The 23,771-nt window shown below is 44.0% G+C and overlaps 1 protein-coding gene across 8 annotated transcripts in view; it reads right to left on the bottom strand.

The window, feature by feature from the left end:
- Positions 1 to 6,256, bottom strand: part of Faf2 (Fas associated factor family member 2) — a 41,877-nt gene extending 35,621 nt beyond the window's left edge. For 3 of the 8 annotated variants that reach the window (XM_076573359.1, XM_076573362.1, XM_076573363.1), the window contains exon 1: positions 6,096 to 6,220. Coding sequence is in view for 2 of the 8 variants with exons in the window: in XM_006976819.4 (XP_006976881.1) it covers positions 6,096 to 6,158 (63 nt within the window). In the remaining 6 variants the exon portion in view is untranslated. Of the gene's footprint in view, positions 1 to 6,095 lie in introns of all 8 variants that reach the window. The other 5 variants (XM_076573358.1, XM_076573360.1, XM_006976819.4 and 2 more) reach the window with 4 other exon arrangements.
- Between the last annotated feature and the right edge of the window lie 17,515 nt (positions 6,257 to 23,771).

Here is a 23,771-nt window from a genome sequence, read left to right as displayed (position 1 = left end):
ACCTTAAACATCTGCCAATCAAGAAGTGTATAATCCCTTATCTCAGGCACTTTCTTCAAGTCATTTAGTTAGCTTATCTAAGACTAACTGAATACCAATTTTCCCCGATAACTTATCCCCTTAGAACCTTTCCAAAGCATTTAAGCTAATTTCATAGAAGCAAAACAGTTTTTGTAAGTATTTTACTCGTTCATATAATATTTAATTAAATTTCTATGACAAACATCAGTACACAGTGGTTCAGAGCAAATATAAATGTTGCCTCTTGTCAACAGCACAATTCAAGGAGTGGGCTACAAGTAGTTCAGTGGCTAAGGTTCCTGCCACATAAGCCTGATGTTTAACCCCTGAAACCCATGTAAGGGTAGGAGAAAAAGTTATCCTGTGATCTCCATTACGTATCACAGCATAAATAACATTAAGGCTACAAAAGAGAAGTAAGGGAGCACATTTTAAAAGCCCCACTTGAGCTTGGGAGACAGTGTCACAGTTGAAGCACTGCAGCACAAGTGAGGTCTGGACCCTCAGAAACCCATGTAAACGCCAGGTGGACAGAGGCCACGTGTAATCCTAGCCCGGGAAAGCAGGGACAAGGACTCCCAGAGCAAGCAAGCTAGCAAGACCAGCCTCATGATCGAGCTCTGGGTTTCACTGAGACCTGCAACAATGGTAAGGTAGAGCATCTGACCATGATTCCCAGTATCAGTCTCAGACCTCCACATGCACACTCACACACATATGCAAAAGTAAAAGTGCCCAGACACATACACGCACACAAACAGAAGAAAATAAATAAATAAATAAATAAATAAATAAATAAATAAATAAATAAACAAAGTCCACCAGTGGCTTAGCTGTTAGGAGCACTTGTTCTTGCAGAAGACCCGGACTTGATTCGAAGCATCCACAATTATCTATCACTCCAGTTCCAAAACACACGATTCAGACATACATGTGAGCAAAACACTCAAACACATAAAGAAAAATTTAAAAAGATCTAAAAAAATTCTTAAAAAATAGATAAAAACTAGATCTTAGAAAATAGAGGCTATCTCTTATACTCAGTGACGTGAAGATTAAGGTAAGAGGTCTTCTAAATTAAGCATTTGTACATATAGAAGGAAAAAGTACATAAAGATACACAACAATCCCAATGTTTATTTGATGACATATTGTCTAGGATATTCTATACATTGTTTGGTAGGGTTTTTTTTTTTTGTTGTTGTTGTTGTTTGTTTGTTTAAGTAACAGTAAGTCAAGTTTGGGAGGCAGAGGCAGACAGATGGCTCCAAGTTCAAGGTCAGCTTGGGTGCCAGACAGGGCTATATAATGAGACCCAGTCTCAAAAACAAAAGGTTCATGCCTTTAATCCCAGCACTCAGGGAGACAGAGGCAGGTGGATCTTTCCGAGTTCGAGGCCAGACTGGTCTACAGAGTGAGTTCCAGGACAGCCAGGGCAACACAGAGAAACCCTGTCTTGAAAAACGAAAACCAAAATAAAACAAAACAAAAAACCAACCAAACAAACAAGTCAAATGTGGTGGTGCATGCCTAGAATATCAACTCATTGCAGGCAGAGGCAGGAGATTTTGAGTTCAAAGATCATCTGGACTATATTGTGAGACCTGCCCCAAAAGGAAGAAAACAGGGTGAAGGTGGGTTAAACAAAACTAAGGATGCATGAAAAACCCTTATAGAAACTCACTAGTTTGTAAGCAAACTAAAAAAATAAAATTAAAGGGGGAGGGGAACAGAAGAGATGGTTCCTCTCTTGCAGAGACCCAAAATTCAGTTCCCAGCAACCACATCAGGCAGCGCACAGCAGAGGCGCCAGACCCCTGGAACTGGAGTTGCAGGCAGTTTTTTGTTGCCCATTATAACTAGATGGTAAGATCCTATTGCTGAATCCACAGCACACTTTGAGTAAAGGACACAGAGAAATAAAACTGGAACTTGGTTAGAAAACACCCTCCTTACTGGCTAGCCAATGGCTTACTAGCTTCTACAGTGTCAGAAGATGCTATGCAGGTCACTGGGGGTGGTCTTAACTCAGTGCTGAACTTTATGTGCTACAATACTAATTTGCCAGGCCAGGTATGACCACTGATGCAATAGAGGCTTGACTGTTTAAAGGTAACCAACTACTTCCTAACTAGATTTGAGACCTACTCCACAGAGTAAAGTCATGCCTGGTACTATAAGATTGGTCAAAGCCCGGTTCAGATCATTGGCTCTAGCAGGGAATTTAGTACTGTTGTTCTGCTGAATGGCATGCTGTCCAACTGCCTTCTAAATGTTTACGTTTATATCCATAGATTAGTGCTACTCTCAGCCTTGGCCAGGGAAGTTTTTTTCTGAAATGGGCAGCAGTTAATACAGAGACCCATAACTGTCAAAGGGCTGAGAATAGTTGACTATTGAGTGCTCAACTCTAAATAGGAAATTCCTATCAACTCCCTTCCTCCCACCAGGCTCAGGGAACACTGCAGAAGGAACAGAAAGACTGTGAAGAGCTGAAGAGTGCTGTTGTCTAGACAGGACACGGCCCTCGTACTCATGAACTCACTTCAACCCACCAACACAAAATCAAGCTTGGACAGGTCAACAGGACAGCAGGCAGCAATAATGAACTTAGTCAATTACCAAAAAGACATCAAGGTGGGAAGGGAATGTGTTGGGAGATGTCTGGTTGAGGAGAGAAGTGGGGATGAATATAATCAAGATACATTGTGTAGACTAGGCAAGGTGGCCCACACCTTTAATGCCAGCACTCAGGAGGCAGAGGCGCCAGGATCTCCGAGTTTGAGGCCAGCCTGGTCTACATAGAGAACCTGTCTCAAAGCAAACAAAAGAGAGAGAGAGAGAGAGAGAGAGAGAGAGAGAGAGAGAGAGAGAGAGAGAGAGAGAGAGAGAGAGATATCTAACCCAGTCATATGTCACAAAAAGAAACATAAGAAATCTCAGATTTCCTGAAATGCTTTAATTTTTACTAATTCATTTATTTAAGCTCTTTGAGACCTCACCTTGAATGGTAACCTGAAATTCACTCATAGGCTGGCCTACAGTAATGCTTTTTTTTTTTTTTCCCTTTTGGCTTTTCGAGACAGGGTTTTTCTGTGTATCCCTGACTGTCCTGGAACTAGCTCTGTAGACCAGGCTGGCCTCAGAGATTCGCTTGCCTCTGCCTCCCCAGTGCTGGGACTGAAGGTGTGTGCCACCACTGCCCAGCCTGTAGAAATCCTCTTAGCTTCTCAAGTGCTAGCACTGGGACTACAGGTATGAACCACCATGCCTGCTCAATGGTGATCCGTGAAATGTGGGCACACTGAGAACTAGCCCTCAGCAGTGCCACCCTGTTCTAGTCTGATACCCGTGGAGATCCTAAGCACATGACCCCTATTGCTAGAGAAGCAAACGCCAAACCTAGTGTTGTTCCTCCCTGGTTAAAACACTCTCATGACTGCCTCCACCACAGACTTGAGAGCACTGCACTGCTAGGTCTTCAAAGTCTGGCTCTCCGCCGGTCATCTTTTCCCTCCCAACACAGCCACACTTGCCCATCTCCATGTGAGAAGCCCATTTTCTCAGCTTCGAACATCCTCCTGCCCACCACCTGCTGAAATTCGATTCCTCCTTCAAAACTGAAAAGCACTGCACTAAGAGCTCGGCCGTTCAGTCCAGAGCTAGAGCCTCTGGAATTCCACTACCTGAGCAAATAAATCAACAAACCTGTTTCTTTACCAGATAACGATAGAAGGCAGAACACCATTTGTGTTATGAGGTAACTGTGTGGATTAAGCATAACGGTTATACATCACCATAAGGCATAGTAGGTAACAAATATTAACTTCTAAGCCATTCTTCCTTCCCTTCAACATCAGTAAGTTTACTCCTTCCCTAAACTCCAACAGCAAAGACAAAGACATACAGACACACACAGACACACGCCCCAGAGAGCTTTCTAGGCACTCCTAGTATTCATGTTATGTACCCTGGATTCAACATTAGGATATGAACATGATACTTGTGAATGTGGATTTCTAGATATATGCAAGGCACTGTTTTGCATTATCTGACCTCTCATACCTGTTTTCTTCAGTAATAGAATGGCAGTTAACCCTTTACAGTCTTCTAAATTAGTTTAAGGTTATAATGCTTGACATTTGTAAATGTCAAGCAATATTTAGCAACAGTCTGAGATGATAAATCTGATCCACACTTGCTTACAGAACACAAAACTACAAAATGCATTTTCTTAATAAATTCAACTTCATAAATCCTGACATGACCTTAATTCATCTTACTACACTATTATTAAGCTGCTAGCCACCTCTCTTCTGACGATGTCCACTGAAGACCAGGAATTCCTTAAGCACTTTGTCTCACAAACATTGCCATATATTCACACATGTACTTCTAAGTCACCACAATTTACAACTCATACCTCATTTCACAAGAGGCTTACCCTAAGAGTTGTCAAGTGTAGTCTGTGCAAGTTAAATAAACCCTGAAAGTAGTGGTCTACAAAGAACCGAAGGCTGTCTCTTCTTTCTCTATTTCTAATCCGGTGTCATTAATTTCTCTATTATAAACTCCACTCAAATAGCAACTAAGTCTATGATAGTATTTTACCATTTATACACGCCCAGCACACTGCTTAAACACACACACACACACACACACACACACACACACACACACACACCATCACAGCAGTTACAGCCCACTCTTAACTATACACTCTAACACAGACCGTACAGCAGAGATACCAAAGCCCACCAAAGGCCCAGAGAAGACTGTGCTTATGTGACACCACCATTTATTAGCTGTGTGCCCTAAGCAAGCTGTTTGTTCCTTGTTTGGAAAAGGCTGGCCTCAAACTCGGAATCCCCCTGCTTCCACCTCCTGTACCCAGAGATTACAGTCTCGGGCCACACTCACTGGTGCTACTTCTTAATAATCCATATCCATGTATGAGACATGGATTGTCACAGTACGAATGCCATAGGGCTGTGTGTTAAACAAGGTACCATGCTAAACGTTAGTGATGGCCTCACAACAGCACAAATAGTTAGCGGGCGGTAGTCTAACTAGCAGTGTCTGTCACTAAGATTTTTCATTAAAAAAAAAAAAACTGCTCAAAATGAATAGTTAGCACCTTTCCTACAAGGAAACGAGTTCTATTAACTTTAGTTCTACCTGAAGTTAAATGTTCATTGACAGCAGCAACTGTTCAGGCACATTTTACTGTTTACAAAGTCTTTTTAATGCCTTGTAACATCCACAAACTGTAGTTTACCTCCAAAACATCCTCAAGGGAACAGACATTTTGAAGTCATTCATTTAAGAACTAAGGCAATTGGCTAATAATGCCATGGTTACCACCACGGTGGTCTCCTCCACCTCGGTTAAGTGTTTACAGTCCCCCCCCGCCCCGCCCCTTTATTTTGTTTAACATCCACTAATAGGAGGCCGAGTCCTGCAAGTTGCCACCCTCCTCAAGCATAATCAGCAGTTCAGGAGAAAGCCGAAGGTAACAAATCCAGTCAGACGCCATCGATGGTACTTAATGTTGCATTATTTTCCGCATGAGGCGTCCGCCCACATTTCTAGGGCAGGTGCCAGGTCTGTGTGTAGGTGCGTCCTTCCCTACTACAGCCCTCAACACAAGCCCTAGTAACGAGAGCCCCTCAGCACACGTCTGTCAATAGCACGGGCCGGTGGTCGGCGGTCCAGACCCGCGAGCTGACGCCAACTCTGCGATGGGGACTTAGGATCCCTAGCACATCAACAGTCGATGGGCGGAGAGGGTCTGGCGGGCTAGCCAGGCTGGCAAGGACTGCGGACCCGCGCCGCCAAGGGAGACTACGGCAGCTGACCCACTGGTCGAGCCCGGCTGGCAGCAGTGGCTGGAAGGCTGGGTACCGACAGAGGCTGGGGGCCGGGGAAATCCGGGCAGTTGGCGTCGGGGGGGAGGGGGCCGCCTGCCGGTCTGAAAATGGGCCCAACCCCAACCTGAGGATGACCCTGCGCTCCTCTAGGGCCCCACTCCCCATCCCGCGGCGGCCTTTGCTGCACCGAGAACTCGCTGCTACCTGAAACTGCAGCAGCTTCTCGGTCTGCTCCTGAGTTAGATCCTGCTCCTCAGGCGCCGCCATTTTGCCGCCGCCTCTACGCTCCTGACCCGTCCGCACCGTCACCCGCCGGAAGTGATCTCAGGTGCAACTACATCCGGTCCGAACCGCCGCCGGCACTCAACTGCGTCTGCGCGCGCTACCTCTCCTACCCCCTTCCGAACCTCGCCGCCAGAGAGCGACATTCTCGAGTCTATGCCGAGCAATTCCGGAAACTGCCGAGGTAGTGAATCTGTCCAAGATCGAAGATGGCTGGAAAGATGTCAGAGCCCAAAGGGTCTCAATAGAATTCCAGTAGCGGCGAAAAGTCCCGCAATCTGGCTGCTGCTTAAACATTTTCCAACCATTTCCGATATTCTTGAAGATTTCTCAGGAAACTATTGTTTTGACGAAATAGCACCAGTTTGATGCTTAATCCTTTTTCTAAAGCAGGCTACCTTGGAAGGGGAACTGGGGAGGCTTTGCTTCCACTTGGTAGGAGTGCTTGTAATCGGGTTAATGGTGCTCCCGGACCCTCAGAGCTCTGCACCCGGGTGGCAGCCTCAAGCCCAGGATCAGACCACTCGCCCTTCATCCCTTTGACGGACCAAAGGTAGATTCTTGGTCTGGGTCCAGGAGACTCGACTTTAAGTGTATTTGACACTGCAAATGACAGACATCCTGGAGCGACCACCTCGACTCTGTGTTACTTTTTCTTAAATGCGATTAATTTACAGCCCCCTTAGGCCTCCCCTGCCTTTCCCTGGGCCAAAGAGGCACGCTCTCATAACTCCAGCATTTGAGAGGCTAAGGCAGGAGGATCTTGAATTCAAGGCCAGCCTGGGCTACATAATGAGACCCTGTATCAAAACAACAAAACCAAACAAACAACACCCCCCCCATTCCCATTTTTTCTAATCTTTAGAGCCTTCTAGATTAATACTGTCCAATAAAAATATGTGGGCCACCCGTGGAATTTAAAATAGTAGTCACACTAGGGAGGAGTGAAATTCTGCTGATGGGAATGTAAATTATTATAACCCATTCGCTATGGAAATCAGTATAGTCAGGTGGTGGTGGTGGTGGTGGTGGTGGTGGCGGCGGCGGCGGCGGCGGCGGCGGCGGCGGCAGCGGCGGTGGTGGCAGCAAACGCCTTTAATCCCAGCACTTGGGAGGCAGAGCCACGGGGATCTCTGTGAGTCCCAGGCCCGCCTGGTCTACAGAGCAAGATCCAGGACAGGCACCAAAACTACACAGAGAAACCCTGTCTCGAAAAAAAAAGGGGGGATCAATATTAAGATTCCCCTCAAGATTAAAATTAGAACTACTACCTAGGGGGCTGGAGAGATGGCTCAGCAGTTAAGAGCACTGGCTGTTCTTCCAGAGGTCCTGAGTTCAATTCCCAGCAACCACATGGTGGCCCACAACCATCTGTAATGAGATCTGGTGCCCTCTTCTGGCCTACATGTATACATACAGACAGAACACTACATGTAATAAATAAATAAATAAATCTTAAAAGGGGGGGGGGGACTGGGCACTGGCTGTTCTTCCAGAGGTCCCGAGTTCAATCCCCAGCAACCACATGGTGGCTCACAACCATCTCTAGTGAGATCTGGTGCCCTCTTCTGGCATGTAGACAGAACACTGTATGTGTAATAAATAAATAAATCTTAAAAAAAAAAAAAAAAAAAAAAAAAAAAAAGCACAGGGACAAATAGCCAAACGAATGGAAACACATGAACTATGAACCAAAGGCTGAGGGGCCCCCAATTGGACCAGGCCCTCTGAATAGATCTCTGAAGTATTCGAAGGCCACCTGGCCAAACACCCTAATTGTCATGCTAGAAACCCCATCCAATGACTAAGGGAACCGGATGCAGAGATCCACGGTCAGGCCCCAGGTGGAGCTCCAGGAGTCCAATTGGTGAGAAAGAGGAGGGTTTGTATGAGCTAGAATTGTTGAGACCAAGGTTGGAAAAAGCACAGGGACAAATATACAAACGAATGGAAACACATCAACTATGAACCAATAGCTGAGGAGCCCCCAACTGGATCAGGCCCTCCGGATAAATAAGATAGTTGATTAGCTTGATCTGCTTGGGAGGCATCCAGACAGTGGGACTGGGTCCTGTCCTCAGTGCATGAACTGGCAGTTTGGAACCTGGGGCTTATACAGGAACACTTGGCTCTGCCTGGGAGGAGGGGACTGGACCTGCCTGGACTGAATCTACCAGGTTGAACTCAATCCTCGGGGGAGTCTTTGCCCTGGAGGAGATGGGAATGGGGGTGGGGGGTGGGGGGTGGGGGGGTGGGCTGGGGGGAAGGCGGGGTGGGGGGGTGAGGTGGAAGGGGGGAGAACAAGGGAATCCATGGCTGATATGTAAAATTAAATTTAATAAATAAAATTTTAAAAAAAGGAAAAAAAAAACTACGTAATCTAGCCACACCAGCTCTGATATAAACCTTCAGGAATCAAAGTTAGTTTACTATAGAAATACCCATATTCTGGCTGGGCAGTGGTGGCACATGCCTTTAATTCCATCACCTGGGAGACAGAGGCAAGTGGATCTCAGTAAGTTAGAGGGCAACCTGGTCTACAGAGAGACTTCCAGGACAGCTAAGACTGTAACACAGGGAAACCCTGTCTCAAAAAACAAAAAACAAAAAAACCAAAAAAAAATCCCATATTCATATATTTACTGATGCACAATAAATTATGGAATCAGCCTAAGTGTGAACTAATAGATGAATGGATAACAAAAATTCATGAGCCGGGCGGTGGTGGCGCACGCCTTTAATCCCAGCACTCGGGAGGCAGAGCCAGGCGGATCTCTGTGAGTTCGAGGCCAGCCTGGGCTACCAAGTGAGTTCCAGGAAAGGCGCAAAGCTACACAGAGAAACTTTGTCTCAAAAAAACAAAAAACAAACAAAAAAAATTCTATATATAGCTGAGCATAGTGGCTAACACCTTTAATCCTAGTATTTGATTGGCAGAGGCAGGTAGAACCCTGAGTTCCAGGCCTACCTGGTCTACAGAGCAAGTTTCAGAGATGTACAGAGAAATCCTGTATGAAGAAAACAAAGCAAAATTCTATATATGTACAATGGAATTTTATTCAGCTATAAAGAAGAATGCACTTATGTTGTTTGCAAGGAGGTGGATGTGACTAGAGACCATCATGTTAAGTGAAGCAAGCCATGTTCACAAAGTATCCCGTGATTTCTGTCATATGTAGAATCTAAAGCTGAAAGAAAAAGGAGGATTAGCAAGGATGATGGGCAAAATGGGGTGAGGAAGGGGTTAAGAAAGGATAATGAGATAATCGAAGTACATTTACATATATATGTGGAAATATGGCTCAGTTGGTTAATTGTCTGCCAGGCTAGCACCAGGGCCTGAGTACAGATCCCTAACACTCACATAAAGTCAAACCCTGCCAGCCAGTGGTAGTGGCTTATGCCCTTATTCCCAGCACTTGGGAGACAGAGGCAACAATCTGTATGAGTTCGAAGCAAGTATGGTCTACAGAGTAAGCTCCAGGACAGACAGGGCTGCACAGAGAAACCCTGTCTCAAGAAGAAGCAGAAGGAGGGGAGGAAGAAAAGAAAGAAAAAAGTCAGGCCCTGCAGTGTTGATCTCTAATACCAGTTCTGAAGGGCAGAAGACAAACAGGTCCCTGGAACTCATTGTCCAAATAGCCTAAGCAAATTGTCCCAAATTTGGGACATAGCCTGGCCAGCCTGTTCCAAAAAAGTGAGGGAGAAGGGCCGCAGAGATGGCTCAGTAGTTGAGAGCATGTGCTGCCTTGCAGAGGACCTGCGTTTGGTCCCCAGCGTCTACACCAGACAACTCATAAACTCCAAAAGTCCAGTTTCAGGGGATCTGATGCCCTCTGGCCTGCTGCTTGGGGCTACATCTCCCTGCCACGATGAACACTTATCCCTCGGGAACTGTAAGTCAATTCACACTCTTCCTTCTATAAGGTCAATTCACACTCTTCCTTCTGTAAGTTGCCTTGGGCATGGTATTTTACCACAGCAGCAAGAAAGTAACCAATATACATTTGTTAATTATATTCTTCTATAGATATTAGAAATTCATCCAAGAAATACTTACTCAATGTTTGCTTTGAGGACAGATGTCATCAAAGATAAATGGTACATAGCTATTGTCCTCAAAAAACACACAGATAAATAGAAAATTAAATGGATTTCATCAACTCTCTGGAAGTATTTGTGCGTGCTCGTGTGTGTGTGTGTGTGTGTGTGTGTGTGTGTGTGTGTGTGTGTGTGTTATGTCCTGGATCCCAGTCTTTTTAAATTTTTTTTTTCAAGACAGGGTTTCTCTGTATAGTCCTGGCTGTCCTGGAGCTCACTCTGTAGACCAGGCTGGTCTCAGACTCACTGAGATCTGCCTGTCCTTGCCTCCCAGGTGCTAGAATTAAAGGCATGCACCACCACTGCCTGGCCTGGGGCCTAGTCTTATGCCTATACCATGCCAAGACTTGTGACTAACAATTATCTCAGGGAATTTAATTTGTATTTATTTCTCTAGTAATAAGGTTTGCCAATGTCTTGTAATTTTTTAAAATTTATTTTGTTTTATGTGTGTGGGTGTTTTGCCTGCATGTATGTGGGTGCATCACTTTCATGTCTGGTGCCCTCAGAGGCCAGAAGAGGGTATCAGATGCCCTGGAATTGAGGTACAGAGATTGCATGCCCATACTTGAATGCTGGGAATCAAACCTAGGTCCTCTGGAAGACCAGACAGTACTCTTAACTGCTGAGCCATCTCTCCAGCCCTCCTTTTTTATTTTTATTTCTTAAATTTGTCCTATCAGTTTTTTACTTATTTATTTTATCTGTATGGGTGTTTTGCCTGTGTAAATGTATGTACACTATAGTCATACCTGGTGTTCTTGGAAGTCAGAAGAAGGCATTGGATTCTCTGGAACTGGAGTAATGGATGGTTGTAAACCACCGTATTGGTGCTGAGAATTAAAGCTAGATGCTCTGCAATACAGATTTTCTTTCTTTCTTTCTCTCTCTCTCTCTCTCTCTCTCTCTCTCTCTCTCTCTCTCTCTCCCCTTCTTCTTTTTTTTCCGAGTCAAGGTTTCTCTGTGAGACAGTCCTGGAACTTGCTTTCCAGGCTGGCCTCAAACTTACTGAGATCTGCCTGCCTCTGCCTCCCAAATGCTGGGATTAAAGACATGTACCACCACTGTCTGGTGCAATACACATTCTTAACTGCTGAGCCACCTCTTCAACCTCTTTTATTTGGTTTCTGATGAAGAGCAAATTCTGTCCCATAAAGACATGGAAATCCAAGATAAATTCTCATTTTTTGAATAGCTAGAACATGTGATATTTTTTATCAGTTGAGAACACAGCAATTTGATTACCGCATACAGTACATGGTGAAATATGTGGTGGTTTGAATAACAATGGTCCCCATAGGCTCATAGAGAATGGCACTATTAGGAGATGTGGCCTTGTTGGAGTAGGTGTGGCTGGAGGAAGTGTGTCACTGTGAGGACAGGCTTTGAGGTCTCAGAAGCTAAAGTCTATTGGTGAAATTATTAAGGCCACTCCACGTAGTTAAAAGGGAGGTTTATTTTGTGGGGTAACTTACAAATGAAGGGATAGTTTACAGGGTCTGGAAAAGGTATGGTGCAGTCCGGCGGTGTTCTCTGGAGAACTCTGCTCGGTCTACCTCCAGCATCCAGGGTCCAGGAACCAAGAGAGCTAGCGCATCTGGATCTCGGATCTCGGGTCTTCAGGGTCCTCCCTTGGCCCCGCCTTGTAGGCATGATAGTTACCAAAGCCTCAATGGGGGTTGGAACTTCCAGATCAAAGCTGGGATAGCAGAGCTGGAGAGATGGCTCAGAGGTTAAGAGCACCTCTTGCTCTTCCAAAGGTCCTGAGTTCAATTCCCAGCAACCACATGGTGGCTCACAACCATCTGTAATGAAATCTGGTGCCCTCTTCTGGCCTGTAGGGATACATGCAGACAGAACACTGTACACATAATAAATAAATAAATCTTAAAAAAAAAAAAAAAAGCTGGAATAGCTACCCACTACACAAGTCAGTCTTTTCCCTGCTACCTGTAGATCAAGATGTAGAACTCTCAGCTCCTTCTCCAGCACCTGTCTGCCTGCATGATGTCATGCTTCTTGCCATGATGATAATGGACTAAACCTCTCAACTGTAAGACAGCCCTAATTAAATGTTTTCCTTTATAAGAGTTGCTGTGGTCATGGTGTGTCTTCAGAGCAATAAAAACCCTAACTAAGACACCATGTTGGCAATAGTTTTTATCAGCTATATGTTGAAGATCCTTAGGCTTCTGAGAAGGCTATCAGGACTGATAGAACAACTAGGCTTGGAGGCTGAGTTCTACTTTGTGTAAGTCACAAAATCTATCTCCTGCTCTTCAAGAAGATTTGAGTACAAATACTGATGTCAGTAGGTGTGGCGGTGAATGCCTTTAATCCCAAGACTCCAGAGGCAGAGGCAGGAGGATCTCTGTAAGTTTGAAGCCAGCCTGATCTATACAGTGAGTTCCAGAAGAGCCAGGGCTATGTAGAGATACTCTGTATCAAAAAAACCATACACATAGCACTCGGGGAAGGAGCCGTCTTCATGGGATGCCATCACAACGGACCCGAATATTCTGCATGAGGCCAACCCAGGGCCCAGCTGCCAATCCTGCGAAACCAAACAATTTGGAGGTGTTGGTGAGATTGCCCTACTGAGCAACGTGCTCAGCTGAGATCCATTCGGCAGAGGTTTCAGAAGCCTACAGTCTGCAGTCTGAGGAAACCAGATCAGCTGAGGAGTTGGCGAGTGAGCAAAACACACCTGAGAACACAAAAGAAGGCACCACCCAGCCACCTAACCAGATCACCAGAATCATAAGCCCACCCTACACCGACAGGAAACAGGTAAGCCCCCATCTCCAGACCGGCAGACCAGGTCTCTTGCCCCTAAGCCATAGCCATCGGAGTCCCAGGGACCAGACAGCTACCTTTCCCTGCTTCCCCACCAAAAAACAAAACAACAACAAAAAAACCCACAATCCCTACGAACCCAACAACCACTGGAGCCATAAGCCCACCCTACACCAATTGGGAACAACTATCCCTGAGACAGAACCCACTAACACTGATTGGACTAAGCTGCTCCCGGAGAAGCAGAGCCCAACAGCACCAATTGGATCAAGAACTCCTAGTGAACCAAGACTGTCAATTAGAACAAGAGAGACACAGACACTGCCTACACTGAGTGGAGGAAGAGATGAGTAGATGCCAGTGCAAAAATACAGGCAACAACATAAAGACCTATAAGACAACATTAGAATCTAGCCATTCTACACCTGCAAGACCTGAACATACCAAGGCAGAAGAAACAGAAGAAATCAATCATAAAAATGACTTTAAGAAGATGATAGAAGCCCTTAAAGAGAAAATGAAAAAGTCCCTTCAAGAGGAAATATAACTAAACAGATGAAGGAAACAGTTCAAGATTTGAAAATTGAAATTGAGACAATAAAGAAAACACAAACTGAGGGAATGCTGGAAATAGAAATTCTGACTAAATGTACAGGAACTACAGATGCAAGCATAACCAACCAAATGCAAGAGTTGGAACAGAGAATTTCTGACACTGAAGACACAATAGAGAAAATAAATTCGTCAGTCAAAGAAAACACTAAAGCCAAAAAAGGCGTGACACAAAAACGTCCAAGAAATTTGGGACACCATGAAAAGACCAAAACTAAGAATAGTAGGGATAGAAGAAGGAGAAGAATACCAACACAAAGGCACAAAAATATATTCAACAAAATCATAGAAGAAAACTAACCTAAAGAAAGAAATACCTATGAAGATACAAGAAGCTTACAGAACACCAAATAGGCTGGATCCAAAAAAAAAAAAAAAAGTCCCCTCACCACATAATAATCAAAACACTAAACATACAGAACAAAGAAAAATATTAAGAGCTGAAAAGGAAATAGACCAAGTAACATATAAAGGCAAACCCATCAGAATAACACCAGACTTCTCACTAAAGACTATGAAAGCTAGAAGGTCCTGGACAAACGTTATGCAGACACTAAGAGACCACGGATGCCAACCCAGACTACTATACCCAGCAAAACTCTCAATCACCATAGACGGAGTAAACAAAATATTCCATGATAAAATCAGATTTAAACAATACCTATCAATAAATCCAACCCTACAGAAATCACTAAAAGGAAAAATCCAACCTAAGGAAGTTAAACACACCCATGAAAACTCAGGCAATAGATAATCCCACACCAACAAATACCAAAGAAGGGAAACACCACCACCACACACACACACACACACAACAACAACAACAACAACAACAACAACCAACAACAATAACAGGAATTAACAATCACTGGTCATTAATATCCATCAAAATCAATGGTCTCAACTCATCTACAAAAAGACACAGGTTAATAGAATGGGTAGGAAAACAGGATCCATCCTTCTGCTGCATACAAGAAACACACCTAAACTTCAAAGACAGACACTACCTCAGAGTAAAGGGTTGGGAAAAGGTTTTCTAATCAAATGGACCTAAGAAACAAGCTGGTGTAGTTATCCTAATATCTAATAAAATAGACTTCAAACTAAAATCAACTGAAAGAGATTGGGATGGACATTACATATTTATCACAGGAAAAATCCACCAAGATGAAGTCTCAATTCTGAACATTTATACCCCAAATACAAAGGCACCCACATTTATAAAAGAAACATTACTAAAGCTTAAATCACACATCAAACCCCACACACTAGTAGTGGGAGGTTTTAACACACCACTCTCACCAAAAGACAGATCTACCAGACTGAAACTTAACACAGGAATGAAGGACCTAACAGATGTTATAACTCAAATGGACTTAATAGATATCTACAGAACATTCCACCCTAACACAAAAGAATATACCTTCTTCTCAGCACCCCATAGAACCTTCTCAAAAATTGACCATATGCTCAGTCACAAAGCAAATCTCAACAGATACAAAAACTTTGGAATAACCTCTTGTATCTTACAGACCACCATGCGTTAAAGTTAGATTTCAACAACAACAAAAGCTATAGAAAGCCTACCATCTCATGGAAACTGAGTAATGCCCAACTGAATCACTAATGGGTCAAGGAAGAAATAAAGAAATTAAAGATTTCCTAGAATTCAATGAAAATGAAAGTACAACATACTCAAACTTATGGGACACTATGAAAGCAGTACTAAGAGGAAAATTCATAGCACTACACATAAAGAAGTTGGAGAAATCTCATACCAATGACTTAACAGCACACCTGAAAGCTCTAGAACAAAAAGAAACAAACTCACCCAGGAGGAATAGATGCCAGGAAATAATCAAATTGAGGGCTGAAATCAATGAAATAGAAACAAAGAAAACAATACAAAGAATCAATGAAACAAAGAGTTGGTTCTTAAAAAAAAAATCAACAAGATAGACAAACCCCTATCCAAATTAACCAAAAGGCAAAGAGAGAGAATCCAAATTAACAAAATCAGAAATGAAAAGGGAGACATAACAACAGACAATGAGGAAATCCAGAGAATCATCAGGTCATACTTCAAAAACCTGTACTCCACAAAATTGGAAAATTCTACCAAGAAACTCCTACAGCTGATAAACTCCTTCAGTAAACTGGCAGGATACAAGATCAACTCAAAAAAAATCAGTAGCCCTCCTCTACACAAATGATAAAAGGGATAAGAAAGAAATCAGAGAAACATTACCCTTCACAATAGCCACAAATAATATAAAATACATTGGGATAACACTAACTAAACAAGTAAAGGACCTGTTTGATAAGAACTTTAAATCTCTAAAGAAAGAAATTGAAGAAGATATAAGAAAATGGAAGGATCTCCCATGCTCATGGATAGGTAGGACTAACATAGTAAAAATGGCAATCTTGCCGGGCATGGCAGTGCACGCCTTTAATCCCAGTACCCGGGAGGCAGAGGCAGGCAGATCTCTGTGAGTTTGAGGCCAGCCTGGTCTCCAAAGCGAGTTCCAGGAAAGGCGCAAAGCTACACAGAGAAACCCTGTCTTGAAAAACCAATAGATAGATAGATAGATAGATAGATAGATAGATAGATAGATAGATAGATAGATAGATAGATAAAAATGGCAATCTTACCAAAAGCAATCTATAGATTCAATGCAATCCCCATCAAAATCCCAACACAATTCTTCACAGACTTGGAAAAAAAATACTCAACTTCATATGGAAAAACCAAAAATCCAGGATAGCTAAAAGAATCCTGTATAATAAAGCAACCTCTGGAGGCATCACCATCCCTGAGCACAAGCTCTACTATAGAGCTATAGTAATGAAAACAGCTTGGCACTGGCATAAAAAATGACACACAGACCAATGGAATCGAATTGAAGACCCTGACATTAATCCATGCACATATGAACACCTGATTTTTGACAAAGAAACCAAAACTATACAATGGAAAAAAGAAAGTAACTTCAACAAATGGTGCTGGCATAACTGGATGTCAATATGTAAAAGATTACAGATAGATCCATATCTGTCACCATGCACAAAACTCAAGTCCAAGTGGATCAAAGACCTCAACATAAATCCAATTACATTGAACTTGATAGAAGAGAAAGTAGGAAGTACTCTTAAACGCATTGGCACAGGAGATCACTTCTAAATATAACACCAGTAGCACAGACACTGAGAACAACAATTAACAAATGGGACCTCTTGAAACTGAGAAGCTTTTGTAGGGCAAAAAAAAACATGGTCAATAAAACATAAAAGACAGCCTACAGAATGGGAAAAGATCTTCACAAACCCCACATCTGACAGAGGACTGATCTCCAAAGTATATAAAGAACCCAAGAAACTAGACATCAAAATACTGAACAATCCAATTAAAAAATGGGCTAAAGAGCTAAACAGAGAATTCTCAAAAGAAGAATCTCAAATGTCTGAAAGACATTTAAGGAAATGCTCAACATTCTTAATCATCAGAGAAATGCAAATCAAAACGACTCTGAGATACCGCCTTACACCTGTCAGAATGGCTATGATCAAAAACACTAGTGACAGTCTATGTTGGAGAGGATGTGGAGCAAAGGGAACACTCCTCCACTGTTGATGGGAGTGCAAACTTGTACAACCACTGTGGAAATCAGTATGGTGGTTTCTCAGAAAATTAGGAATCGATCTACCTCAAGACCCAGCCATACCACGCTTGGGCATATACCCAAGGAGTGCTCAATCATACCACAAAGATACATGTTCAACTATGTTCATAGCAGCATTATTCATAATAGCCAGAACCTGGAAACACTCTAGATGCTTGTCAACTGAAGAATGGTATCATGGACTTCAGGGGTCCAGCCCCTCGATAGTCCCCTCCCAGGGTCTGGGAAGAATCTACAACCAGCTGATAATTAATTTTTGATGAAACTCCTTAGTCCATATACTTTATTATTCTGTGACAGTTATAAGCTTATATTCTGCTCTCATATTTAGGTCACCTTTAGCCTGATTTCTCTCTACACTTGTCTGCGATCCCCTCTAAGTTCTATCTTAATTCCTTCATCTAGTTCTGCCCCTTCTAGGTTCTCATCCATCTTGTTCCTTCCCATATCATTTCCTCTCCCGTCTCCTTCTCTCTCATCTGGCTCTTCCTCATCTTCCATCTCGTTCCTCTACTACTCTCCTGTAGCCCTTCAATCTACTTCTTCCCCATCTCAGTTTATTCCTCTCCAGTTCTTACCCATCTAGTTCTTCCATTCTCTTCTCCCTCTCTGTCCTCTGCTTTACAGTTATACATCTCCCCAAAATCACAATCCTCCCCTCCACCCAGGACACTCAGCCTGAACTTCCTCAGGCAGTGATTGTCCGCTATCAGGGTCAAATGGAGGGTTGATAAGAATTACAAAGAGGGGCACTAGTTGTTAATTACCATCTGTGACCCAAAAGGGAAGTGACTAATGAATTAACTAAAGCCTAAATATGGGTAATATCTAAGAAGAGGGATCTTACGTGCAGAACTATAATCTTAAATGTGTTTGGTAGAAAATGTTAAAAATCTATAAGTTGCTAGGTCAAATGGGAGAAAATAAAACTGTCTTCTTTTTTCCTGTGGCTCCTATCTGTCCAAGCTGTCTGCTGTTTTTCTGCAGGGTGGGGGAAAGTGTGCTCAGTCTCTAGGCAACCTGTGTACAGGTAGATGCCTCTGGTGATAGTTAAAGGGAGATCTGGAACTGAAGGTAAGATTTGGGAAAGGAGGAAGTTAAGCTTAATTAGCACATCCGCCAGGCCTTCTAAAACAGGTAGCCTGGATGCTTAAGTCTGTTCTTAGAGAGTACAGAGGTATCTCTGATAAGGTACTTTCCTCCATCCAGTGATGGACCTGGCCGGATGCTACCAATAATGATAATTACAGGGAGGCTTGAACTGGGAGTTCTGGCTGAGCATAGCTGTTAGCACAGAAGGTTATCTAAATATTCCTAGAAGTGGTTAGGTAAGTAGTTAGAGGTCTATAAAGTTAGTAAGGCTGTAAGAAAGGAGGGGTCTGAGCTAAATTGTGTAAAGCTATTACTTAATGTCCACCTGACCTAGGTGGTGTCTCCTTGTGGAATTTCCCTTAAGTCAGGAGACTCGCCTGTGGGTTGTTATCACTGTTAATCCTCGGAAATTGGGTGACCACCTGGGTGATGTCTCCTTTAGTCCTTGAAAGTGGCTAGGGGAGTTATCTGATTCCAGAGAAACCCTTTCCTGAGGCTGTTCTCCAAACGCCTGGAATGTGTATGTCTAGAGAGTGATCAGTCCACATTGTTAGCCCTTCTTAGGGAAAAATCAACTGGGAAAACTATGAAGGCACACATGATTTTCATAACAGAATACAGCTGATATATAACAATCCAAGTAACACCAAAAACTCCTTGGGATTTGGCTTCCTCTGGAGGAATTCCCTGATTCCTCCAGGTAATGACTTTGCCATAACCAGCTGAGTTCTTATGATATTCCTGCGGCCCGCAGCAGAATGGGTTAAGAAAATGTGGTATATATACACAATGGTGTACTCTCAGCAGAGAAAAACAATGACAGCTAGAAATTTGCAGGCAAATGGATGGAACTAGAAAATATCATCCTGAGTGAGATAACTCAAACCCAGAAGGACAAACATGGTATATACTCACTCATAAGTGAATACTAGATATAAAGCAAAGGACAATCAGACTGCAACCCACAGAACCAGGGAGGCTACACAGCAGGGGGGACCCTAGGATGACTGTGGCTTATAATAAGTTTTGCTTTTACTCAATCAGTGGGCAAGCTTCACTGAAACATTTCACTACTCTATCAAGCTGATAATAATTTTTTTTTAAAAAAATCCATACACACGCCGGGTGGTGGTGGCACACGCCTTTAATCCCAGCACTCAGGAGGCAGAGGCAGGCGGATCTCTGTGAGTTCGAGGCCAGCCTGGACTACCAAGTGAGTTCCAGGAAAAGGCACAAAGCTACACAGAGAAACCCTGTCTCGAAAAACAAAACAAAAGAAAACAAACAAACAAACAAACAAAAACATACAGAGAGAGAGAGAGAGAGAGAGAGAGAGAGAGAGCACTGTTGATGTAATCATCAATTGACTGTGACTACAGCCAGTTAGTTAATTCTCTGAACCTCAGTTTGCTCACCTTTACCTGTAAGTATTGTTAGGATCCTGTACATGCGTAGCTCGGGGTCTTGCGTCTTGTCAGGGGGCACTGGCGACTACGTAGTCATGCAATCTGCACCTCAAAACAGCCCCACCCCCTCTCTCTGCTCTCTCTTTGTTCTCTGCTCTCTGCTCTGCTCTGCTCCCTCCCCCCAGGCCTGGCTCCCCTCTCTCCCCCACCCCTTTTCCCTCCTAATAAAGCTCTCAAAACTACCACTGGGTTCCGTCTGACCATGACCTTTCCACGTGGTAACCAGCGCCACAACCAGCGCCATTTATCCTTCATTGGTGCCGTGGACTTGAATAGGAAATTCCACACACTCAGCATCCACTGCTGAAGTTGTCAGAAACCTAACCAAGGACCTGCGACTACCCTGCCCGCTAAGTTTTTTTCACACCACTGTCGCCACATCTCCCACCACCACACCTGAGTCCCCTGCAGTTTCCTGCAGCTGAAGCCTGAGCTATATTTCTTGCCCCGGACCCCTGAGGAGGTCCTCAGCTGCGTACCACAGCACAATCTATCTTGACGAAGTATAGGGTGCTGTCCGGCTCCTGGGGGGGGAGGGTCTTTCGGGTACATATGCCCCAGCCCTTACCCTTATTGTGAGGATGGATCAGGTATCCTGTGCTGTTAATGCCAATTTGCAGACTGCCTATTCTCAAGGACACTTGAGACAGGAGCCTGGGATCCCATTTGTTATTTTAATTTCTTATTTTTCTCTCTCAGTGCTGCAGCCATGGGACATAGGGGCAGATACCAGTAAATTTGGCCACATAACGGCTTCACCGGAATTATCTATCCTCTGCCAGTGAACAGGCAAATGAAGAGAGTTACCTTATCCCTAATCTTTCTACCAAAGCTCTGAACCTTCCCTGCCACATGTAACCACTTCTGCCTATCTGACTTCTGCTTTCTGCTCTCTGGCATTGGGTGGGCTTTAATTCCCCTTAACTCCTCCCACTGATTCTTAAGCTGCCGTGAGAGGCACAGACGGGTCTGAAAACGGGCTAGGATCCATGCAAATAAGTTTATGATCAGTTCATACCCTGCCTCCTGGTGGGTCTTCCTAAAGCTGTCCTCAAGCCAGCAGACATAAAAAAAAAAAAAAAATCAAGACACGGAGTAAAATCCGTCTCTTGTCCCCTAGAGCTCCCTGACATAGGGCTAAAACGTAAGCATCTGGAGAGCAAAGCTCCTGACCCCACAGGCAGAAGTTTCAGCTGTGGCATTCAAGGTGTACCAGGGGAAAGATGAAAAAGACTGAGAACAGAATTGCCAAGTGCTGGCACACGCTGTCTGACTGGCTCCCAAAAGTCACTGGGTCCCTTTTAAAGTGTGAAAAAAAAAAAAGGCTATGTGGGCTAGTGTGTGCCCTGCCAGGCTATCAATTAAGCCTTGTTCAAAGTGCCACCTAGAAAGACAACCAGTCAGCTGACTGCACCCAGGCACCAAGAAACAGGGGGACAAAGACCACCAGCAGAACTAGGCTTGGCCACAGGCTCATATGGTGATATTTCATTTGTACTGAAATGTGATTTTATTTGTATGTTAATAAATAAAGTTGCCTGGGGGTCAGAGCTAATAGCAAGCCATAGCAGAAGCCGGGCAGTGGTGGTACACGCCTTTAATCCTGATCACATGACAGGCAGATCTCTGTGTGTTCAGGGATACAGCCAGCATGGAGACACACGCCTTTAATCTCAATACCAACCATAGAGACCATAGAGTGGTCTGTATAGACAGGCAGTGACAAGGAGGTCATGTGGTTGGGTTTACAACCAATGAGAAGGCAGAACAGAAAGTCAATAAAAAGACAGATACACAGGAAGTAGTTCTCTTTCTGAGGGGAAGGACAGCAGCGGCAGTGAAGGGTAAGAAAGGGTTTTTAGTATCGGCTCTTAGCTACTGCTCTGACCTCTTGGGCTTTTAACTCTGCATTTGGCTCTGTGTTTCTTATTTAATAAGACTGTTACATCTACAGGCTCATTCGCAGGAAACCCAGAATGCAGCATGGAAGTGATCCATTTCTTTCCTGCTGGACACCGGAGCCACTAACCCAGTCCTGGAGTTTTGGGTTCTCACCTCTCCTCATTTCCCTATTGTCGGGGTAGGGAGGACAGCTTTACCCACCTCACCAGATTTAATTGTACTTTCAGGGTTACTTAATGGGAAGAGATTTTCCAGTTGAGATAGGAGCTTTCATTTCATTGCTCCCTCTGTGTGCCTCACTCCAGACCAGTCAGGACTGCTTCTCCTCCTCATGCACACAGACAGGGCCCTGATCTCTGCCTTGTCCCTAATTCCAAAGAAATAAGTTCTCCTGCACCACAAGCCTTTCTCTTCCCAGTTCCCTCTTCTAATTAACTGCTCAGCTAATGACTGCTTCGGACCACCACAGGACTGGAGTCCAGGGATCATCAAGTAAGAAACTGTAACAGCTAAAAGGTATTTACACCCCCAGACCCAAAAGTGTCTGGGTTCTACAAAAACAGACTTTAATATAACCATCCATTACTGTTAAATGCTCTCAACAATTGATTACCTGTGTCTCCTGGATGCTAAACTAGTAAAGGAAACAGGTGCCTTAAATAGTCTGTCTCTGATAAAGCTTAAACACATGTTGCAATCTCTCTGTCTCTCCCATTAACACCAACCAATACAAGCAGAGTACTAAACACTACAATGCTCACCAGTTTTCTCATGGCTGCTTCTTAACATGTTTAAATTTTTTCCCAAGCTCCAGAAACCAGCTTCAATCCATCTGGACAGGTCGGATCTACTTCAGGCTTTTTCTGTCTCACCAGCGTCCTGTCAGACACAGAAGCGGCCAGAGTGCCAAGCCAAGAGGGACGGACGGCTCCAGGACAGCAGGACAGCCCACCAACCCAGGACACCTGTCTACCTCCAAAGCCCCCCCCCCATTCTCCCAAAGAGCCAACCAGTGCCAACCAAGTCAGCTGGAAGCAGTTTTTCCAGGAGAAACTCACTTTTTATAATAAGCAAAAAGTCCGGAATGTTAGGGTCATGTTACAGGCACAGCTTGGGGTCTTGCATCTTACATCATCAAGGAGCGCTGAGTCATGCAATCTGTGCCTTAAAAAAGCCAGATGTGCCGGCCGGTGGTGGCACACGCCTTTAATCCCAGCACTCGAGAGGCAGGTGAATCTCTATGAGTTCGGGGCCAGCCTGGTCTACAGAGTGAGATCCAAGACAGGCTCCAAATGCTACACAGAGAAACCCTGTCTTGAAAAACCAAAAAAAAAAAAAAGCCAGAGGTGGACCCCACCCCCTCTCTCTGTTCCCTCTCTGCTCTGCTCCTGCCATCTTTTCCTCCCCCAGGCCTGGCTCTCCTCCCTCCTATACCCTCCTTCCTTCTTTTTTTTTTTTAATATTTATTTATTTATTTATGTATATAGCATGTATGACTGCAAGCCAGAAGAGGGCACCAGATCTCATTACAGATGGTTGTGAGCCACCATGTGGTTGCTGGGAATTGAACTCAGGACCTCTGGAAGAGCAGCTAGTGCTCTTAACCTCTGAGCCATCTCTCCAGCCACCACCCTCCTTCCTTCTAATAAAGCTCTCTGTAACTCTAGTAATCATGGCCATGGCTAGTAACTTTTCTGCCAGTAACCAGCACCACCAAACACCACCATTTATCTTTCTGATATTATACCTGTCACTCAGGACTGTGACAAGGCTTAAATGGGAAGACATCTGAAATGGCATTGGTGAGTAGGGTGGCAGATACCATACCATGTTGCTGTAACTACACATGCCACCTTTGTAGGGGCTGATCCTGTGCCACACCATAAAGAGACTTTGTCAAAAGCCTTCATTCCAACCCTCAATCACATAAGCTGTTGTTAGGGTTA

This window comes from Peromyscus maniculatus, chromosome 5 (genome assembly GCF_049852395.1).
Source record: "Peromyscus maniculatus bairdii isolate BWxNUB_F1_BW_parent chromosome 5, HU_Pman_BW_mat_3.1, whole genome shotgun sequence".
Classification (NCBI taxonomy): domain Eukaryota; kingdom Metazoa; phylum Chordata; class Mammalia; order Rodentia; family Cricetidae; genus Peromyscus; species Peromyscus maniculatus.
Note: the sequence above shows the minus strand (reverse complement) of the source record. Positions and strands in the feature narration are given on the sequence as shown.